General features: G+C 42.3%; 2 protein-coding genes across 2 annotated transcripts in view; one reads left to right on the forward strand and one right to left on the reverse strand.

Annotated features, from left to right (window-relative positions):
• Positions 1-3,481, forward strand: part of RAB31 (RAB31, member RAS oncogene family) — a 121,803-nt gene extending 118,322 nt beyond the window's left edge. The window contains exon 7 of the mRNA XM_019712606.2: positions 7-3,481. Within this exon, the coding sequence (XP_019568165.1) occupies positions 7-104 (98 nt within the window). The 3' untranslated portion in view covers positions 105-3,481. The remainder of the gene's footprint in view (positions 1-6) is intronic.
• A 13,679-nt stretch (positions 3,482-17,160) lies between these two features.
• On the reverse strand, positions 17,161-17,508 carry LOC109435040 (small ribosomal subunit protein eS26). The gene has a single exon (XM_019712591.2). The coding sequence runs from the start codon at positions 17,506-17,508 to the stop codon at positions 17,161-17,163; it is 348 nt and encodes a 115-aa protein (XP_019568150.2).
• Positions 17,509-19,817: the final 2,309 nt, after the last annotated feature.

Raw genomic sequence — 19,817 nt, forward strand, 5'->3', positions numbered from 1 at the left:
TTCCAGGTCGCCAGATCCCACCCTTAGACCCCCATGAAAATGGTAACAATGGAGCAATCAAACTTGGGAAGCAAACCACGCAAGCCAGCCGTCGGTGCTGCTGACCAGGGCCACAACCCACTGTACTTGAAGAAGCCAGAGCCACCTCCCCATGCACTGCTGAAGGACCTCCGTTCTTGGTGGCCTGGCACCTCAATTAGAGAGAAGTGAGCACTCTGGCTTGGCATCCTAGAAGACCTGCCGGGAATGGGACAGGAAATGTCCTTGGAAAAGGATTTGAGGAAACTCTGGAAAAATCCACCACATCGCCTTTCATGCATGAAACGCACACGGGAGGGAATGGAGTTAGGTAATAAGTATAGTTGAGTTTTTGTTAAAAACTTAAAAATATTCTCAATTTGTACAAAAATCTTACTGGCTTATTTTGTGTGAGATTTTAAAGTGGCGTCCATTCTGATTTCCTGTGTTCCCTAGCCAAATTCCAGTAACTTCTTCAGTGCCATTGCTTTTGTTACCTAACCAGCCTTCACTGAAAGGTTAATTTAATTTTATTTAATTTACCTTTCAGTGGAATATAATTGGACCATCACTCAAACTGTAGACTTGAGCTGTTATAGAAGTGGAAAAAGGTGTATTAGAAACTGTTGTCTACATCTCTGACTTTTACTTGATCAACATTTTTCTAAGTTTTGGTCATTTATAAACAAACAAGCCAAATCTGACTAAAAATATTGCATGTAATTTTGGGATTTGGGAGGTCTAGTTTGGAAGAGTCGTTTAAGTAGTTACTGTATAAGCATGACAGATGTAGGATGTAAATATTATTCCAGAGACCACTTGGCATGTATCACTTCCACGGCAATAAATCCCTACTCTCTTAGAGAGGTTTAATGCACAGAATATTATTTTACTAAGAGAATATGTGATAGTGTCATGTCTTGGGGGAGGAATTAACTGGAGGACATTTGAGTCTATATCATAGGGCAAACTTCTAATAATAGCAATTAATAACAGGTTACAGAAAAGCAGCCAAGGAAAGTACCAGCACCTTAAGATTCTAGACCCCCAACTGCAAAATTGGAGAAAGGATGTGAGAAGATGCCAAACCTGGGGAGGTAGGTATTAGGGCTAACAACAGGTCTAACTCTGGAATGCCAATTAACTGACAATAGGCTTTAAGGAAACCTTCCTTTTCAAGTTCCCTGTCTGCTCAGTTAATAAAGATATAAGAATCCAAAGGCAGTAAAGGGAGAATAGGCATGGAGAGGAAGAAAAGCTATTTCCATTCCGAATTCAAATCTTATTACTATTCTAACTTCCATAAAAACTTGGGATCAAGAAGCAGTGGTTTTCCTATTGTGGCTTATGCTGGGAGGTGATTCTTAAAGGAAATTCCGACCCGTGCCTTTTGTTGTGGCTAAGAAACTATAAAAGAATGGTCTCAGAAATGGTTAATCATGCAGAGTGGTCCAGCCAGTACCTTCTTTGCTATGAACATTAAAGAGCCTGCAAACATTTATTGAAAACCGACAATGTAAAAGCCAGGAGAGAGACCATGCGCTGATTACAGACCTCAAACTCTGAGTAACTCAGTGCGAGTTGGCGCTTCACAGTCTTGTCAGGGCTGTGCCCTCTGTGCTCTTGACACATAGACACTGAATCCTGCCATTGATAAAAAGGAAGAGTCCTTGAGAGACTAAAGCCAAGTTTATAGTTCTTTATGTGGACAGTAATCAAGAAAACAGGCGGAAATCACAGATTAAGGTTTTTTAACTTAAGACTATGTTGTCAATTTGATGTTCTTACTGTTTCACCCAACTTGCAAGAGTAGTTTGACAATCTTAGAATGTGAAGGCTGGAAACATTTATTTTGGGTTCACGAGTGCCTCTGAGCATTCCCAGACAGGTACCTCAAAAAATGTTAGCAAGTGGCATTTAGATGTCTTGGCAGGGCCTTTGCAGGGGTTTTTAGGATTTTCTCCATATTTTCAACATTACTTGCTAACATGATTCTGCTTGCAGGCCAAGCAATTAGCATGACTCTTTCCAAAGTTCAAAAATTTGGGATGAAAATTGAAATGGCCTTCCCAGGTGACATGCAAGCTTATTTTGTAAACTTTCCTCATCCACCTGTCCATGAGAACCTGGGTTCATCTCTAGACAGCCTTTCAGGTTGCCTAGCTAGGTTGGTATGCATCCCAGTGGAGTTACGCAGCTTTGGGCTGGGTCTCTGGTGGTTGCATCCTGCATAAAATGTCTGGTATTATCCACATGTAAGAGATAACTACGAACAAGCCCATGGTTTTATTTCAGAAATACATGAGGGTGTGAAGCCACTCTTTTCTTGTTCTGTACTGCCTTCCCTATTCAAGCCAGTCAGATGAGAACATATATAATAATCATTACTTGGAGCAATGAGTGAAGAAAGTAGGTGGCACTTGGGCACACAAGCCTTCATATAAACAGTCTTTTCTGCAGATAGATGTTGGAGCCTTGCCCAGGCTTTCTTATCTTCCTTTATTCTGTCTTGAGATTACTTTCTAGCTGTTCTAATAATTGAACTATAACCAAGTAATAGTATGTAAAGGCCTGGAAATTACTGTTGCTCCAAATGTCTAGTAGCTTCATGTGATGTAGATTCGTCCACATAATTTCCCCAAATTTGCTCTTTTTTCTCCTTTCATGTGCGGTATGTTTATATGTGTAAATATGTTTTCATATTTGTTACGCCAACATATAATCCATTTCACTGGCTGAGTTTGGCTCATGACTGTGTGTTATATAATGTAGGCGTAAGTTGTCATTGGGATTATTGCCCAGTGGAAAGCCATAAGATGGCAGTAGAATTATGCAAACTTTTTTTGTAGGTACATAAGTGACTTGCCATTTTATAATTGAAAATGGTACACTAGGGTGCTGAATATGACGTTACCTTGTAGACTATGAAAGGTTGAAGACTTAAAACTATAACCTTTAGCCAACAAAAGGGCTGTGCCCCAATAAGAATTGAATTCATTTTCTGAGGGAGGTTTGGATGACTGAAGTACTTCCTCTAAGATCAAGGAATATGGCATGTGATGCCTCATTGAGGTCCTTTTAGGGACTCCACTTGTCATGGCTTTGTAATGCTCATAGCAAGTTGAATAATGAGCTAGCTTATAAAAGAAAAGTCTCTGAGCTGTATTCAGACCTGTTTGTTATCTAGTTTACTCTTTCAACCATCATCGTTGAAACCAGACCCAGTGATCCAATGTCAGTGCTCTGTTGTGTAAACCACTTCTTTTTTCTCGTGTTTTTATAAAGGGCTTCTGTCTGGGCTGGACCCAGTTCTCGCATATAGAAGATGCCGCTGCAGGCAATTACGACCTTTCCACCTTGTATCCTATAGTAAAGCATTGTCTCAACATCGCCCAATTGTATCTGTTATTTTTGGTTTAACGCACATTGATTTATACTAATAAATATTTTAAGTTTTACCAAATTTGTCTTTTTCTTACTATAATGTTCAGTAGAATACTTTTTAAAAAAATTACAGTCACCTCAGAATAAAGAATGGTGATTCCTCAGAGAAACTTGTGTACCTGTACATATAAAGACAGACATAAAGATGTGCACTGGCACTGTACAATAGCACAACATTGTCTTCTAATGAAATCGATAAATAAAAGGTGGCATAGCCACATGATGAAAACAATGGGTAACTAAAATGAATGCAAGATCTATCATGCATCAACATATATCTCAAAACAGAATGTGAAGTGCAGGGTGACCATACTGCACTCTCCTCGGGGAGCCACTCTCATAGTGGTATGCATGAGTGGAGTCCACAGCCTGACCAACAGGGCTGTGGCCCCGGCTGAGTGAATAAGGCAAGCTGAATAAATACAAAAGCATGCAAATTAACACAAAACAATAACGTATGTTGTTTACCAATATGTCTGTAAAACTAGAGGAAGAAGTAAAAGGAAAAACATCAGCTTCATGGTGGTGGGGAGGTAGGGAAGTAAACAGGATCAGGGAGGGAAACAGAGGGCATTTAACTATCAGTTATTTTTATTTAGTTCATGATAGAAAAACCTGATGCCAATATGACAAAATGATAGCATTTGGTACTTTCAAAGTGTTTTATTAGTCCTTATATTTTGCTGTATTAATTTTTTTCAGAGATAGGATATGGAGACAAACAATGAAGGATTAGACTGACTTCTTAAATATGCCAGAAGGATTTCATAAGTGTAACCACCAACTTAATGTGCTCAGTACATTTTATGAGGTTACTTATTCCCATTCCTTCATCATTTCAGCTACTCCCACCTGCCCACCAGCACACACATCCTTTGTCATACACACTTGTGGATCTTATGATTTCTCTGACAGCTTCATTTGATGCCGAGATGAACAAGGGGAAAAGGATGTGGAGAGGGAGGAAAGCAGTGTCATATTCTCAGCATTCGAATCACACTACCCAAAGCATGTGCTGGGAAAGCATATGCTTTCCATATACATAATCAAGCAAGAAAAAGAAAACAAAACCCACAATCACCAAGAGACCCAGTGTTCTGATTGTGTAGGAAAACACTAAGGAGTGGTTACCTATATATGACAATTTGGGGAACACTTTCTGTTTAGGTAAGGATTGTCAGGGCCTGATGGTTAGGAGAGGAGGGAGACCTCATCCTAATCCCATGAGTATCCATCTCCAGGAATGTCTTCTCTAAAGTTTCAAGACACACTACAGCAATGTGTAGTTTAACAGGCTGCTTGTACAACTATGAAGCTATATTTTCCCCTCCTTTCCAGTGTTTATTAAAAAAACCAAACAGTAACACCACGCATTGGCAGTATACTGAAAATGGGCAGTCTCATACACATTGATCAGCATATAAATTGGTACAAGCTTTCTAGAAAGTAGTCTGACAATAGGTACTTAAAACATTTGAAAAGATCATATCCTATGACCCACTAATCGTGTTTTTCTATTTCTAGGAATTAAGTAGATGTGTTTGTGTGTGTGGGTGTGTATGTGTATACACATATATTATATGTATACATATATGTATGTACTTGTCATGCAGGGACTCAGTTCCCACTCCCCGCACAAGAACATAGGATATGGTGAAGCCAAAAAGGAACACCAACGAAGCCATAGATAGGGGAGTCATACCACTATATTCTCCCTGGGGGCTGGTCGAGACACAAAAGCAAACATCCGCCAGTACCCCAACAAGGGGTCTATCTGCACCCGTCTCACGAGCGGCCAGGCAAGACACAGGAAGCAGGATCCACATGATCCACAATCCTCTATCCACGCTTGCTAACTACACTTGCTAGCCGCAATCTGCGTCCGCTTCTCTGCCAACCAACCAACCAACCCGACTTGCTAGCTGCAATCAGCGCTTGAGAGCATAGCCATGGCAGTTATATTAGTGGCTAATGGCTAACTGGTTACAGCCGATCGCCATCTAGTCACAGCTGATGGCCATCTACTACCTGAGCCAGCACCTTTCCACGTGAGGTCAGGAACCTGGAAAGTGCTCTCCTGGCTCTGTCCCCACAGTACTATATATAATATACATGTTATCTATTACTGCATAACATGTTCATCCAAAATTTAGTGGCTTAAAACAATAAACACCTATTATTTTACAGTTTGTGTGGACAGGATTTTGAGAATGGCTTAGCTGAGTGATTCTGAAGCATGGTTTCTAATAGGTTGAATTGTGATGTCAGCTGGGGCTGCAGCATCTTAAGCCTTGACTGACTCCCTCACATGGCTGTTGGCAGGAGGCCTTATTTCCTTGCCAGGTGGGAACTCTCCATAGGTTGCTTGAGTGACCTCATAATGTGGTAGCTGGCTAGCACAGGTTTAATTAATTAGTGATATGCACATATTAAGGTGTTTGCCCAGTATCATTTATAGTAATGGAAAGTTGGAATATCCAAATGTCATATTATAGGAAATTGGCAGTGGAATGTTTAACAGATTAATATCTCTAGGCCTCAGTTTCCTCCCATATAAATGCAGAAAACAATTTATGTGCACACTTGTCCACAATTCTGGAATCCAAAAAGCTTCGTGAGTGGAGAGATTTTTTTTCTAAGTTTGATACGAACTCATTTGGCAGTAAAACGAGATCTGAACTGATGTAATAGTCATTTTTTTACCCAAATAAGGGTGACTTTGCTGGATGTTCTGTAATAGATGTACTATATTACTTTAATAAAATTCAAACAAAATTCTGAATTCTGGAAACATCTGTCCCCAAGTTGTCACAATGAGAACATGCATGTGAAAAGGAGGTCTGCCTGCCCTGGAGCTCCAGGCAACCACAGGGGGCGCTGTTTACACGGATGTCAACACTTGCGCTGCTTCCTGTCACACAAATAGTGGGCTGTAGGGGTTTCACTCTACAGAAGCCCTTCTTATGGTCCTGGCACACAGCACATGCTCAAAAACAATAATAGCTAACGCGAATATAGCAACTTGCTATATGCCAGGTACTGTGCTTGGTGGTTTACATTATATTACCTCTTTTTATTTTCACAACTCCCTTTATGAGGTAGATAATGTTGTCTTCATTGTACTGATGAGAAAACAGAGACAAGGAGTTTAGAGACCCAAGACTATGGACTAGTAAGAAAGACAGAAGTAAAATGTTAGTTACTATTATTTTCTCCTTTTTTAAATTAAATTTTATAACAATTTTTTTATTGAGCTATACTTGACATAGTTTCAGACATACAGGCATACAATATAATGATTTGATATTTGTACATATTGCAAAACAGTCATCACAATAAGTCTAGTTAGGGTGGCCAGTTATCTCAGTGGTTAGAGCGTGGTGCCAATAACACCAAGGTTGCCGGTTTGATCCCTACATGGGCCACTGTGAGCTGTACCCTCCTTAAAAAAAGGAAAAAAAAAAAGTTTAGTTAACATCCATCACCACACATAATTGCAAAGTTTTTTTCTTGTGATGAGAACTTTTAAGATTTACTTAGTAACTTTCTAATATACAATACAGTATTATTAACTGTAGTCATCGTGCTGTACATTAGATGCCCAGGACTTACTTATTTTATAGCTGGAAGTTTGCACCTGTTGACCCCCTTTATCCATTCCATCCCCCCTCTCCAACTGCCTCTGGCAACAATCTTCAATTTATTCTGGCTTTTTTCAATCAATATACAGTATTTTGGAACTCTTTCCATGCATATCAGCATACAGATGTACTTTAAACTTTTAAATGGCTGCATAATCGTCATGATAATTAGCATTTATTGAACATTTGCAATTTGCCACACTGTTCTAAGTACTTCCATTTTATCTTTTCTTACTCTGATCATAATAAGCACTATAAATGTAAAGAAATGAGGAAAAGGAAATCCTTGTTCACTGAATATTTCCTGTGAGCTAAATATTTTCAAATTCTACCTTATTTTATCCATGAAACAATCTGAGAAGGATGCACAATTGAAGGAGAATGGAGAGCTTAACTGACTATCTCAGTTTTAAACTGTTAGTAAGCAGGGTATCCCCATTTATGCCCAGCCCATGCTACCATTCTTTCATCTTAGGAGGAAGTGTTGGCTGGGGAGCTAAGGGTTAACCAGCTCAGGCTGACAGAGCTGAATCACTCTATTAACTAGATTTGCTGGTTTCAGTGAACTATTATCTGATTTCAAACTGCTGGAGTGACACTCCTGGACCCCACAGTTCAGGCAGCTTGATTTATCTTTTCCATATCACTGACCTCCATGTTGACACCATTGTTCAGCCCTAACTGAAATTCCTAACTGGCTCTTTGAAATAACTTCTGCATGAGGGTCCAGCAATTCTGACCTTGTAGTGAGACAGGTTAGTTAACATGTTGTTAGACAGACAGGAAGGTCCCTGGTGAAATAAACAAAAGAGCCATTTTCTAAAACTCCAGGTTCTGAAGTAACTCATTCACTCCAGGACAAAATGTGCCTTGAGGTTAATAAATTATCTCATAAATCCCTTTTGGCTGGGCAAACAGGGAGCAGATCTGATAGATAGGAATGGGTTATTTTGTTAATCCCTTCAGGATGGGCAAACAAAACAAACCTGATAGATAAATCCAATTAGAAGCCTCCAGCCCCCTTCCCCAAACAGGCAAGGGAAGGTATAAAAGTAAGAGCGTTTGCCTCAGTCAGGGGGCATCCCATTCGGGAACCCCCTTCCACTCGGGAGCCACATTTCTTTGCTTTTTAATAAACTATCCTCTTTTGATGGAGAAACTGACCTTAAAATGGTTCCCTGCCACGTGGAACTGAGCTAAAATGGTGGCCCCAATGGGGAGAGAGAAGTCCCCAGCCTAAGCCCCAGTCCACTTCCACATAACCCCCTCCAAGTAACACCTTGAGCCAATCACCAGATGACACCTACCCCTTCCCCAACTCAAGGAAGTCCCCAACCCATAAAAACTTGCTCAAAACCTTGCTAGGGGCTCAGTCTTTTGGGAAGGATCCCACTGAGCCCGCCGGTGTAATAAAGCTGACTCTCCTAACTCTGAGTGCTGCTTGGGTTCTTTCCGGTCTTGGATTCTGCAACACTTTTACAACTCCTTGCCTCTTCTTGGTCCATGCTTCCATTCTTCGGTTTCACAAGACAAGATCCTGGCACTCACTCACAGGAAAAATCTCCTACGTCATTTGGGGGCTCCTCATGGGATTGAAGGAGAGGTAAATATTGTCTGTACCTTTCTACTTGCCCACTTATGGGCCTTCGTCATTTTTTGTCTCTTTCTCTTGTCACACAAATAGTGGGCCTCCGTCAGCCACTTAAATGCAAACAGCGTGGTTGCCACTCTTAAGCCATGGAGAGGTAAGGCTTTGCTGAAGGGCTGGGATCAATCCCTTCCAGCGCTGAGCTGGGGAAATGTCCCCAGTCCGACCATTTTCTCTTGTGAGGCAGAGGCTCCCTCCCCCTTACTGCTATTTTATCCTATCCCTCCACTGCCTTTTTCCTTTCTGCAAGGAGACTGAATACCCCCCGACTGGGGTTGTGGGCCTTTGTAGGCAACTGAGGAACTCTGGTCGTGGCTGCTCTATGGTGAATTCCACAGGCCTCATATGTCCCTTCTCAGCCCAACTGCCCGCAAGGGTGCCAGTGGGATGTCTCCTCCAACCATGCTGCTCTCTTCATCCTGTCATTATCTCTCCCCAACTCTTGAGATGTCGGTCTGGGGTCCCTTCCCCATGAGACCTCCTCAACACTCTCAGGTAACATATTTTGGCAAGCCAGTCAGGAGGTAAGCAAGCCCTTTTAGGGGACCCTAAAATCTCTTGCTCACTTTCCTATACCACCTTTGTTTGCCATCCTCTGTGGACATGGGTCGGACATTTGAATACCACCAGGGGATCCACCTTTGATAGGATGACCTGGTTTTGGGACAAGTCATTTAGGACTTGTGCTGAAGACAAACCCAAACACCTGTGAGGTCTGTGTTTGTACGGCACAATGTCTCTCTGGAAACTTGATTTTTCATCCCCTTTGTTCTTCTGCGATCTCACTGTACCACTCTGCTGCCTGACTCCGCCCCCAGCTCAGCACCACAGCAGCAACAGCCGAGGGTGAGAGGCCGAAAGAGGTCACCTCCTCCGGAGTACCTGCAGCCACTGTCAAGCAAAGTTTTTAAGGTGGACAGACATATTCCAGACTCGCTTTTCCTTGAAGAAGCAGCCTTGTCCGAAGACTTTTGGGGCTTCAGATATCTCTTTCAGTCCCCCCTCACCTATTAGGCTTTAGGGCCTCCTTCCATTCCCTCTCACCTAGGCCGTATACCTTCCTTACAAGTTTTGAGTATATACTCCCTCCTTAAACACCTGTATTCAGAAGGCTGCTATTATATCAATTGCGCCATCAGTTTTTGAGATGGCCAGAGTTAGGCCATATACCCTTCCACACCCCATCGTTGGCCACTGCCTTTATCTGCCTGTGGGCTGGCGTCAAGCATCCAGACGGGTATGGACATGGATATGGACAGGCGTTACCTGGGGACACGGGTCGGGTAGCCCAGGTAAGTGCAACTAACCTTGGCATGCCACATCTCCTCAAACGCCTCGGAACCAGTCGCACAGTCTCCGTGGCTCAGGCTTCTGGGGGACACTCCAGACAAGGTTGTTGGGAGATGAAAAGTAAGAGGGACGCCTCTTTTCCTTTCTTCTCCCGCACATAATGGGCAATCAGCCCACACGCGCCTTCACCCGCCCTGGATTGCATCTTAAAACATTGGGACAAATTGACCCTCAGACTCTAAAAACAAAAACGGTACCTGGTCTTCTTTTATTCCGAGGCTTGGCCTAAATATAAGTTAAAAGATGGAGAGACTTGGCCTTCGGAGGGAAATATTAATTATAATACTATTGTACAGCTAGATCTGTTTTGCAGACGGGAAGACAAATGGTCATAAATTCCATATGTTCAGGCATTTCTTTCCGCTTTAAGGGAACTTCACCCATCTCCTAACCCACCTATAACCAGGAATACCTGAGGTAACTGAGGGAAAAAAAAAAATGACACTTTTAAAACCAAGTGGCTAATTTTTAAGCCAGACCCCTCCCCCTTACTTTGCTATGCTGATTGTGAGTCCTGCAGGGACCACCCGCAGTAGGATTCATTGTAAAAGGGAAACCGCCTACTAACATTCTAAATAAGCCTACTGTTAAAGTCATGTTATCCCTGTTACAAAATTTGTCAAAAAAAAGAAAAAGCTTAGATTATTGCCCTTATATTATAGTAATTCTGACCCATTGTTGCATCTTAATAAAAAGACACAGATCCTAAGAAAGGCCAGGGAATTTGCTACATCTTTTACAATCAAGACAGGGAAGATGAGGAAAAAAAAACAGGCCAAAGACAGGCCAGACTTTTAGCTACAGTTAATAGACAGGCCAAGTCCAGGGCCACCTCAGGATCACCCCGCCAGCCCCAGAAAACAAAAAATGCCAGATGAAGGAGCCTACTCTGGATGTGCAAGCCCAGACCACTGGAGTAAGAAATGTCCTAGTCCTCCAAAACAGCCGTGCACTCAGTGCAAAACTAAAGGGCACTGGAGGCAGGATTGTCCCCCTGTTCTGAAGGGAGTAGGGACCAACTCCTTGCCCACAAATGGCTGAGATTTACTAAAGGGCCTGACACTCCCAGTGGCTCCCAAGCTGTTCTCATCACAGGGACAAAACTACAGGTGACTCTTGACGTGGCAGGTAAGCTTGTTAATTAGCCATTTATTCTTTCTTAACTGCTCCTCTGAAACCTGCTTGGTTGTAAAGATAAAATAGAGACCTGAAAAAAAGGGGGCTCTGGAAAAAGCTTAGTCAGGAGACCTCTAAGCCCTAGCTCTAATTACTGCCAACAAGTGTTAATACAAACCTATGCTGCTAGAACAGATTTACAAGAAATACCCCATAGATAACCCAGATAGGATGCTCTTCACTGATGGGAACTCTTTTATAAGAAATGGACATTTATTCAGCCCTGCTGAGTATGTATCCTTATCTCTTTTTATAGTACCTGCTATAATCATTGCTTTAAATGTACCTCTATTTCATTTTGTTCCAATTCTGGAGGTTTCTTCTGTTCTTTTATTTGGGACATGTTTCTTTGCTTCCCCATTCTGGCTGACTCTCTGTGTTTGCTTCGATGTATTAGGTAGATCCCCTAGGGTTCTTAGTTTTTGGTGAGTTATCTTATGTAGTATGTGTCCTTTATATTTGACTTGCACCACTTCCCTATTCTCCTGTGCATGTGCTCCAAAGGTGACCCTTGTGTTGTGTGTATTCTCCTGTTAAAGTTGAGCTTTAATTGCTTTAGGCTTGTCAGTAGGTGGGATTGACTCCTAGGCTGACTAGTTGTGAGACTTGGCTCTGCCCACAGCAGGATGTTCTGCTGCGTGAGGGTTGACCGCTCAAGTGAGGCTTGGTCCCTATGTGCTCTTGTGCCTGTAGAGAATTCCCTCTGGGGGTGTCACTTGTAGGTCAAACCCGGTAGTACTCTGGTTTGGTCTGAAGTTGGCCTCGGGGTGTGTTGAATCTTGTGCCTCTTAAGCTGGGCCCTGGTGTAGGGCAATTTCAGAACAAAGCCAATCACCAAGCACAACAACAACAAAGAAAAAAAACAAATACTCTCACATGTAAAAACAACTGATAACCCACACTCAATACAGGTAAAAATATCAAAAATAATAATAATAAAAAAAAAAAACAAAAAAAGCAGCGCCAGTCTTGGCTTAAGCCCACCAAGTAATCTCCAGCTTGTCCTCTGCTGTACCAGAGTCCTCTGCGTCTTGTGCAGGCAGAGCAGGTCACCTGGTGCCCAGAGTGACCCTGGGACTGCAGTTCTAGATGAGTGGGGCTGAGGGGTCTGGATGGTTTTTACAAAGTTTTCACAAAGTCAGTGCAGCTTCTGCTCTTGCCTGCACATATGCGCACGGAGAGTAACACAGCCATCCCTGTGCCAAGGTCTCCTGAGTCTTAGGGCACTTCTTCCGTGTGTGTGTGTGTGTGTGTGTGTGTGTGTGTGTGTGTGTGCAGGGCACAAGATTTCTGAGCTGCTGAAAGCCCAGAGCTGCCTCTTCCACCTGCTGCTGACCCCTGGGTGTGTCTCCGCAGTTGTAATTGCCTTGCTCTAGGCAGGCCAGAAAAGATGGGGGCTGGGGATGGAGGAGTCTTCTCTCTCCCAGCCCAGCAGTGTCACAGTCTTCCCAGCCTCTTCCCTGGGTCAGAGCTGCACTGCACGCTGGGTCCTCCCAGATCCTGAGCACTACTGCTCCTCTGTAATCTGACACTACTCTTCAGTTCAGGGGCCAGCTTGAGTCTCTGAAAGGGCAGAGGTAGGATTGGGAGAGTGGGGGGAAGAGCCCAGGTATGGTGTTTACTTCCTTTGTCTGATCTAGGGCCCAGCTGGAGGTCTCAGCTGAGGTTACTGCCTCAAACCTGGGTATGCTGCTCTCTCAGCAGGAGAGATCAGCTGTGGGACGCAGGGAAAGAGCCCACCTCCTGGTTCTTGTGGTCTCTGTCCTGTCCTGGGACCCCGTGTGTCTCTGCAGCAGTGGATGTGGCCGGGCTGCATCTACACTCCCCTCCCTTCCCTCTTCCCCTGCTCGCCCAGTTTGCCCACCTTCAAGTAATCCTCGTTGGAGTCTCTTAGCTGTTCTGTGTGATGAGCAGAAGTCTTTTGATGGGTTATAGATGTTCAATTTCTGGTAAGTTCTGGAGGAGAACGCAAGAAGACCACCTCGCTGCCACCATTCCTATAATAAAACATGAATAAATTGTTGATGACTTTATATTATTGCCGTGTCTTTTCACCGAATCACCCACCTTTAGCCATTGCTTTAAATGTAGAGATTAGTCAAATAGCTTGCTCAATAACGAAGGCCCTCCACACTATGTCACAGGCGATCTATACCCTGGGACAAGAGTTAAGAAAGGTCAGAGAAACAGCTCTCAAAAACAGAGCTGCCATAGATCATCTACTTCTCAAACACAATCAAGGACGTCAAAATTTTAAAGGGTTATGTTGTTTCAATCTCTCTAATAATTCAGTTAATTAAAGATAAAGTTCAACAAAGTTTCCAATATTAAACAAAAACCCAAGATTCTTTGGCCTGGATTTTTCCTTCCTTACTTCCTGGCTTCCCAGTTTAACGGGACTTAAGAAAACTTTTCTTATTTTTCTTTCAGTCATTATTATAGGTATTACCTCATGCTGTTGCCTACAATGCATCTCAGCTTACAGACTACCCACTGGTTGGCTACGATGGCCTATAAGACAACAACATCCTCACCTGGACTTGTTCATCTACCGGGGACCCTTAGATAGACCTCTGGACAAGCCCTAGCTGCCGGTCTCTTGCTACACCCGTCCTCAGCCTGAGCTAGCCAGAGCAGTCATCGCCCCTGTTCCCTAATGGCAGTTAGGGTTACAGTTAGTTAGCATGTTGCTAGATAGACAGGAAGGTCCCTGGTGGAATAAACAAAAGACAGCCATATCCTAAAACTCCAGGTTCTGAAGTAACTCACTCACTCCAGGACAAAATGTAACGGTGCCTTGAGATTAATAAATGATCTCATAAATCCCTTTTGGCTGGACAAACGGGAGCAGATCTGATAGCTAGGAATGAGTTATTTTGCTAATCCCTTCAGGATGGGCAAACAAAACAAACCTGATAGACGAATTCCATTAAAAGGTGCCAGCCCCCTTCCCCAAGCAGGCAAGGGAAGATTTTGCCTCAGTCAGGGGGCATTCCATTCGGGAACCCCCTCCCACTTGAGAGCCATATTTCTTTGGTTTTTAATAAACTATCCTCTTTTGCAACTTCTTGCGTCTTCTTGGTCCGTGCTTCCATTCTTCGGTTTTCACGAGACACGAATCCGGCCCTCACATCTCGCTCCTGCATCAGTAAGGCCGGAGACCTGAATTCGCTTCTGAGAACCCAGTGCCAAAACTGGTGTCCCAGAGTGGGCCTGGATGACCCCCAGAGTGGCCAGCTTTCTCTGCTCTCTTTCACTTCAAGTTTTCTCTGGATTTGTACCCATTGTCTCCTTTCTTGGTCCTTTGGAAAAGGATCCCATCTCACTTAAGCACATCCAAAACTTTCTGTTTTGCTTCCATCTTAAAATTCTCTCTGTACTGTTTTTCCCCTCTGGCCAACTTACATGAGGTTGGACAATTAAGTTTGCAAACTCATCCTAGAAAAAGTGTTACATACCTCATTGCTGGATATCACTATGGTCACCTTTGAAGTGCTCCCCTTGGGAAGCTATGCACCCACACCAGCACCTAATCCACCCTTCAAAGCAATTTTGGAACTCTTTTTCTGGAATGGTCATCAGAGCTGTGGTCGTATTACCCTTGATGTCCTGGATGTCATCAAAATATCTTCCTCTCAATATTTCCTTTATCTTTGGGCAAAGAAAGAAGTCGTTGAGGGCTAGATCAGGTGAGTTGGGAGGGTGTTCCAATACAGTTATTTGTTTACTGGCTAAAAACTCCCTCACAGACAGAGCTGTGTGAGCTGGTGCATTGTCGTGATGCAAGAGCCATGAATTGTTAGCAAAAAGTTCAGGTCGTCTAACTTTTTCACACAGCTTTTTCAGCGCTTCCAAATAATAAACTTGGTTAACTGTTTGTCCAGTTGGTACAAATTCATAATGAATAACCCCTCTGATATCAAAAAAGGTTAGCAACATCGTTGCAATAAGTTCACAAACTTAATTGTCAGACCTCGTATGTGCTTAAATCTTCTCTAGTTTTGATCAATTGCCATCCATCTCGTTTTCCCCAACAAGCAACCCTCTCTGTTCTTTACATTAATGAAATTCTTGAAGGAGAATCATGATCTTCTACTTTGATCTTCTTTATTTATTTATTTATTTATTTGGGTGACAATTGTTAGTAAAATTACATAGATTTCAGGTGTACAATTCTGTATTACATCATCTATAAATCCCATTGTGTGTTCACCACCCAGAGTCAGTTCTCCTTCCATCACCATATACTCGATCCCCCTGACCCTCATCTCCCACCCCCCACCCCCCACCCCCCTTACCCTCTGACTTCTTTGATCTTCTGTTCACTCCTCACTTGAATTTAGTCGCTATCCCTCATTCTGAGCTTTCAAAGGTTACTGGTGACTTACCTAATTGCCCTACTATTGACTTCCCTCTTCACACTCTCCCCACTTCCCTGTGGGCATCTGAGGCTGTTGACCTCTCTCTCCTGATGCTCCTTTCCTGGCATCTGGGCCTGGGTGCCATGGTTCACCTCGCTTCTTTCACTGCACCTTCAGACTTCTTATGTGCTTAAATGCAGGTACTCCTTGCAAATTCATGCTCCCGATCATGCTCAATTTATACCCCCTTCCTTATGGTCTTATCTAATTTTATGATTTCAACGATTGCTTCTGGCTTCCAAATTGTGGTCTGGCTTGACTTCTTTTGAGAGATCAGATCTTGGTTCCCAGCTGCCTGCTGAGTGTGCACCACGGGCATCCCGCTTCAGGTACCGATGCCCCTTTTAGGCATGCAGACACTCCTCCACTTTGCTACTTGTGTGCTTCGTGCATTGCATTCTTTCAGTGGCTCAGGCTTCACATTTGAGAGTCAGTATCAGCTCTTCTCAAGCATTTATCTAATAATCTAAATTCTATTTCTGGAATTTCTTGGAATGACCTTGAACTGTCCACTGTCCTTGTTTAGGCTTTAAATATTTTTTCTCAACTATTACGATAGTTTCTTAACAGATCTCTTTGAATTCTGCCTTTGACCCTCAAATCTATAGTTGAATCTGCTAACAGTGAATCTGCTAAACTATGGATCACATCATCTCATTTCCTCAAAATTTTCTGGGACAATTTATTGCACACTAAATAAAATTCCAACTCTGCCATCTGTGGTGAAATATCCCTCTCATCTGGGCCCAGACTCCGTCTCTGCCAATCACTGGCTGGGGCTGCTGCTCCCAACCACCTTCACCTCATCGTTGCTCTCCCCACTAGAAGACCATCTACATTTGCTGCTCTCTGCCTGGCAGTGCACCACTGGGCTTCTGGAGACTGGGGAGCACTCCTAGGAGCTTTCCCAGGTCCCCCTGGGGGAATAACAGCTCCTCTTCTAATCACTGTAAAGTTTGGTGTAGCAGGTTATCTTATAAGTTAAAATCAAATAGTGTTTATCAAAGATAATACATTTTTTGCATTAAATATGAAAAGTTTAGTATTACATTATCATTTTTATTTTCTACCCTCAGCATTGCAGTAGAAGACTAGGAAGTTAGTCAAGTATTACCATGGAGGGTCAGGAAACAAGAGAAACTCACATGACACTTTGATCCTACAGCATAACTTTTCCTTGAGTGTTAGTGTGTTACACTCCAAGCTAAAGACTGGAGATGCCAGTGTAATGTCCCTTACCTTCAATAAGTTTGTACTTGGACTCGGGAGAAAAGGTTTATGCTATGTGACATCATTTCACTAAATTTGTGGTGCTGACAGGACCAGGTGGCTAGGATCAAATGTGAGTATGTGACATTTCACTCTTTTTTTAATTAAACATTTGTTTTTCTTTTAAAGTATAATTTCCATTTTATTTTTTTCCCCCAGAGACTATTTCTTCGATCCTTAAGGACTTAGCTCCTTACATGGGCTTTGGTGGAGGTCGTGGGGCAGCACCCACAGGTCTAAATTGGGGTGGGGGTGTTCGGCCCTGCTGGGCTTCATGGCAACGATTCCTGACTACCTTGCTGTGAATGGCACAACTCACACAGTAATGTACTTTCACATACAGCTTGGGAAGCACATAGGCGTCGAAGACACTCGCTTCGGAAATGTGCCTAATGGCTGCGGCCTCTACTGTGTTTTGAATGACGAACTTCTTAATGGCCTTGTCCTTGGGCACACATCGGGCGCAGTTGGTGCAATGAATGGGCTGCACATAGTCGTGGGCCTTTTTGGCACCACCTTTGTTCCTTCTTTTCTTGGTCATCTTGGAAGCGACGACCCAAGGGAGCAACATTCGTTTTTCAATATTCTGATTTTGTACTTGGTATGGATGGTTTGAAAAAGTATTACAGGAATAGTTTCTTTTACCTCTTTCCTATTTCTTTATTCAGGGCTCAAGGTAGGATGATGGTCTGCCAGATTCTAATAAAGGTAATTTCAGTAAAAATATTTTTTAAACTGTTTTAATGTAAACCTTCATCAACCGTTTCGCATTGTACTTGCTGTAATCCATCCTGCTTTCATCCATCCATTCATCAAGTGCCCACTGAATGCCACACTCACTTTGCTGAAAGTGAGATTGGGCCCTTCCCAAGAAGAACAGTGTCATGACTCCGAACATCAAAGCTACAATTAATGCACTGGAGATGTTCAGTGGGGCCTGATGCTCTGCTCTACCCTGCTGTGGGTGCCATTTGTTCTGGAGGCAGGTAACTGTAGTCTGTTAACTCACTTGTCTGGCTTCCTTTAGAAGGTGGGCATTGGGAGATTCAAGGAATCATGTGCAGAGAGCAATATCCCTGCACTGGGAAGGGTAATGTGCATTTTGAAAGTTTTTGTAGCAGCCGATTGGTATTAAAACAACAAACTTACAACTAACCTGGATTTTACCAAAATAGCGCCAAACAGAATTTTCCAGTAAATATTTACATAGGAGAAATTTAAACATTATGCTAGAAGTCTTCCCAGCCACAAAAATGTTGGGGGTTAAATATTAGAACAAAGGAACTGAGAAAAGTCAGTAATGTACCCTTCCTTGAGCAAAACATAGATACCATTGTGTCCAGAACTGATGAGGAATGAATGGGATAATGAACTCAGAAAGCCAGGTACAAAGGCACTAGGTCTGCACCTTAGATAAAATACTGATTATTCATGACAAATCCTCTGTATGATGAGCCATTTGGAGGTAGAAAAGAAAAGCATTGATTTAGCATTTTAAAAAACAATGTTATTTTCCATTATAAATGTCTATTCTTTTTTATTTTTAATTCCTTTCCTCCTTTCTGCCCGACTCCCCACATTCTCCCTCTGGTAACCATCAGTTTGTTCTCTGTATCTGTGAGTTTATTTCTGTTTTATTTTATTTGTTTGTTTGTTTTGCTTTTTAGAGTCCACATATAGGTGAAATCGTAAGGTATTTTTCTTTCTCTGTCTGACTTATTTCAGTTAGTATAATACCCTCTAAGTCCATCCACCTTGTTTCAAGTGGCAGGATTGCATTCATTTTTATGGCTGAGTAATGTTCCATTGTAATATGTTCCATATTTTCTCTATCACATTCATCTATTGATGGACAACTAGGTTGTTTCCATATCTTGGCTATTGTAGATAATGCTGCAATTAACATAGGGGTGCATATATTTTTCTTAATTATTGTTTTTGTTTTCTTTGTAGAAATACTCAGAAGTGGAATTGCTGGATTGTATAGTAGTTCTATTTTTTAATTTTTTTGAGGAATCTCCATACTGTTTTCCATAGAATTCTATGAAAATTTGGAAAATCCTGAAAAATAGAAGGAATAGTAAGAATATATTAGATTTTCCAGTGTTTGTTACTATGACACTGAGAAACTAGGTAACAAACATAATCCTCCAGTAGTTGTTAAAATTGATCTATGGGTTTATTTATTTAATGTAAGACCACCACAATATCTTTCAGATTGGGGGGATGTTCTAAAGAAAAGTAGGATATGGTGAGTGAACCAGGTAAAACCCAGAGTTGTGCAATGACTTATACAATCAATTGCTTTCTGATTACTTTTGCAAAAAGTACTGAAACAGCAGTCATATATTATCAATAAGAAAAAATCGGAGGGGAATACGAAGTGTAGATAACTTTACACTTAGAATAATCACTACTGAAATGAAGTATTTTATTGAAGATAAGCATTCTTATATTCCAATGGCAAGCACGAAGCCATGCTATGTTGATCTGATTACAAAAGAAATTCTTAATAAAGAGGGATTCTGTGTGCCAAATGCTTCTCTATTCAAGTAATATTCTCTATCAGTTAACAAATACATGATCTGAACCACAGAGCCCTGTAGTTGAATCTTCCAGTCAAATTCCTTCAGAGGTGCCCGTTTTCAAGGAGCTGACATGTCACTGCAACATGAGTCACCTGCAGGAGGGACGTCATCCCCACTGTTCACCATGACCCTTGTCCAGTTGCTGATCGCCTTGCATCAGAATGTGCAATAACTCCCAGCTGGTAACCTCCTCTTTTATGTAGTCTTACAAATATAGAACACTTCAAAGATAGCTGCAACAAACCCACCACCCAAAATTAAC

This window comes from Rhinolophus sinicus, linkage group LG09 (assembly GCF_036562045.2).
Source record: "Rhinolophus sinicus isolate RSC01 linkage group LG09, ASM3656204v1, whole genome shotgun sequence".
Taxonomy (NCBI): domain Eukaryota; kingdom Metazoa; phylum Chordata; class Mammalia; order Chiroptera; family Rhinolophidae; genus Rhinolophus; species Rhinolophus sinicus.

Excerpts from the sequence above, each read along its gene's own strand:
- LOC109435040 (XM_019712591.2), bottom strand. The coding sequence starts at position 17,508 with ATGACCAAGAAAAGAAGGAACAAAGGTGGTGCCAAAAAGGCCCACGAC.